Below are 1770 nucleotides of genomic sequence, written 5' to 3'. Positions count from 1 at the left end.
CTCAATAATGGTTTATAAAAAAATCGAGTAAAGTGTGGAGAGAGATTTGACGTTAATCCCAGTGTGACTTGATAAGAATAAACATAAAAATAAAATGATTCGAATCCACAAAAGTTCTGAAAACTTATGATTCGACTATCTGTTGTAATCGCACATCATTACAAAGACGTACAATTTCGTAAACAAAATCGTAACATCTTACTTACTTTTGCAGCGATTGAAATGTCATTTTTATAGATGAACTTCAGGCGCCACCGGAATTGAAAAAAAAAGACCATCGAGGCCGCTAATCGACAAAACTAAAACAAATATCTGCCAACGATACCGGTTTGAGCGCCAAAAGTCTTGCCCGGCATGCATGACGTTATTCTCTTTGGATGAATTTCCAACAACGAACGGTCACGCCATATATAAAGCTTGCCCAATTCTGACCAAACGCATCATATTGTCATCATCCTTCTTATCTTCAGAACGTAGTGAATCGCCGCAGGAATTTGTGTGTGTGCCATTGAAGACAGGTGATCTTAGACTCGTGAATCATGAAGCTATTCCTTGGAGTTTGTGCCCTTTTGGTGACCCTTAGCCACGCTGCACCGCCTCAAGGCAAAAGCGATGCCGACAGCCAAGTCGTGAGCCAGAACTCCGACATTCAGCCGGACGGAAGTTTCAGTTACGCGTGAGTGTTATACCGAACCGTGTTTATAATAAACATGAAATTAATGACATTATTGATTGCAGCTTCGAAACCGATAATGGAATCAAGGTCGACGATCAGGGAACCATCAAACAAGTGAAAGTCCCCAAGACGGATGCATCGGGAAAATCCATCGGTGAAGATGTGGTCCCGGTGTCGGTCCAAACGGGATCGTTCCAGTACACGGCTCCCGACGGACAGGTTTTGACGATCAAGTGAGTCTTATATGTCTAGTATTTTGCGGGCGGATTAATTGAGATACATGTGGTTTGCTTTGTTACAGATACGTTGCCGATGAGAATGGATTCCAACCGCAGGGTGCTCATATCCCAGTAGCGCCGACTGCATAAGTCGTAGATGTACAAGCTGATTAAGTTCTCATTCTCAATGATACCAAACAAGCTATAGCTTCTCGGCTGTCCTGTCGCGCCATCCCGCCACTGCCAACCAAAACTCGCACGTGCCGTTGATATTGTACACCAAATTGTAAATACTCGTAAATATATGCTAGCAAATGTTATTCGTTTTTGTTTAGTGTAAGTTTAATTCAGGGGCTTGATAAATATCACTCACTTCCATACTTTTGTGCAATCATTTTTTGGAAAAATGGAGTAATTTCTGTTTTAAAAATATTTATATCAGACATTTCGAAGTAAAAGGAAAAAATATATAGTGTTTTTCTAAAAAATTCTTGACAAGGATTCACGTTAAAAAGAAATACATGCGGATTTCCATCAAGATTTTCTCTTGAAATTCGTAGCGTAATTGTGTAAATTGAGTTCGCTTAAAAATTCTGACCAACATTCCAAAAGATCCGTATCAGTAATGCTAAATTGCTTAGATGGATTCTAGAAAATTAATATTGAAAATTGTGGTAGAGTGAACAAATTTCAAGAGAAATGTTGATTCCGCATAACGCAACTTTTTGAATTTTCGCAAAAAAAAAATGCTGTGCCCGAAGTGGAATCCCGACAAGATTTTCTGATAATATTTTTGCCTTTCTCGTACGCCAAAGTGTAGTGAAAGGCTATACAGGGGATAGACAAAATGATCGGGACAGGCAAAATTTTCACTTT

The 1770-nt window shown here is 39.4% G+C and overlaps 1 protein-coding gene across 2 annotated transcripts; it reads left to right on the top strand.

Annotated features, from left to right (window-relative positions):
• The first annotated feature begins 432 nt into the window (after positions 1–432).
• Positions 433–1217, top strand: LOC109419835 (cuticle protein CP14.6-like). 2 transcript variants are annotated; one of them, XM_062855028.1, is made up of 4 exons: positions 433–676; positions 739–909; positions 978–1045; positions 1097–1217. In XM_062855028.1, exons 1-3 carry the CDS (start codon positions 540–542, stop codon positions 1042–1044), a joined length of 375 nt encoding a protein of 124 aa, XP_062711012.1. In that variant the 5' UTR covers positions 433–539; the 3' UTR covers position 1045; positions 1097–1217. The 2 variants fall into 2 exon arrangements, with proteins under 2 accessions (XP_062711012.1, XP_029709547.2); XM_029853687.2 differs by having other exon boundaries at positions 435–676; positions 978–1217.
• The last annotated feature ends 553 nt before the right edge of the window (positions 1218–1770 follow it).

The sequence above is a fragment of the Aedes albopictus genome, chromosome 2, assembly GCF_035046485.1.
Source record: "Aedes albopictus strain Foshan chromosome 2, AalbF5, whole genome shotgun sequence".
Classification (NCBI taxonomy): Eukaryota; Metazoa; Arthropoda; class Insecta; order Diptera; family Culicidae; genus Aedes; species Aedes albopictus.
The sequence above is the reverse complement of the archived record's forward strand: the minus strand, read 5'-3'. Positions and strand labels throughout refer to the sequence as shown.

Excerpts from the sequence above, each read along its gene's own strand:
- LOC109419835 (XM_062855028.1), top strand. The coding sequence starts at position 540 with ATGAAGCTATTCCTTGGAGTTTGTGCCCTTTTGGTGACCCTTAGCCAC. Across the intron at positions 677-738 it reads GACGGAAGTTTCAGTTACGC|CTTCGAAACCGATAATGGAA; the intron begins GTGAGTGTTATA and ends TATTGATTGCAG. Across the intron at positions 910-977 it reads GGACAGGTTTTGACGATCAA|ATACGTTGCCGATGAGAATG; the intron begins GTGAGTCTTATA and ends GCTTTGTTACAG.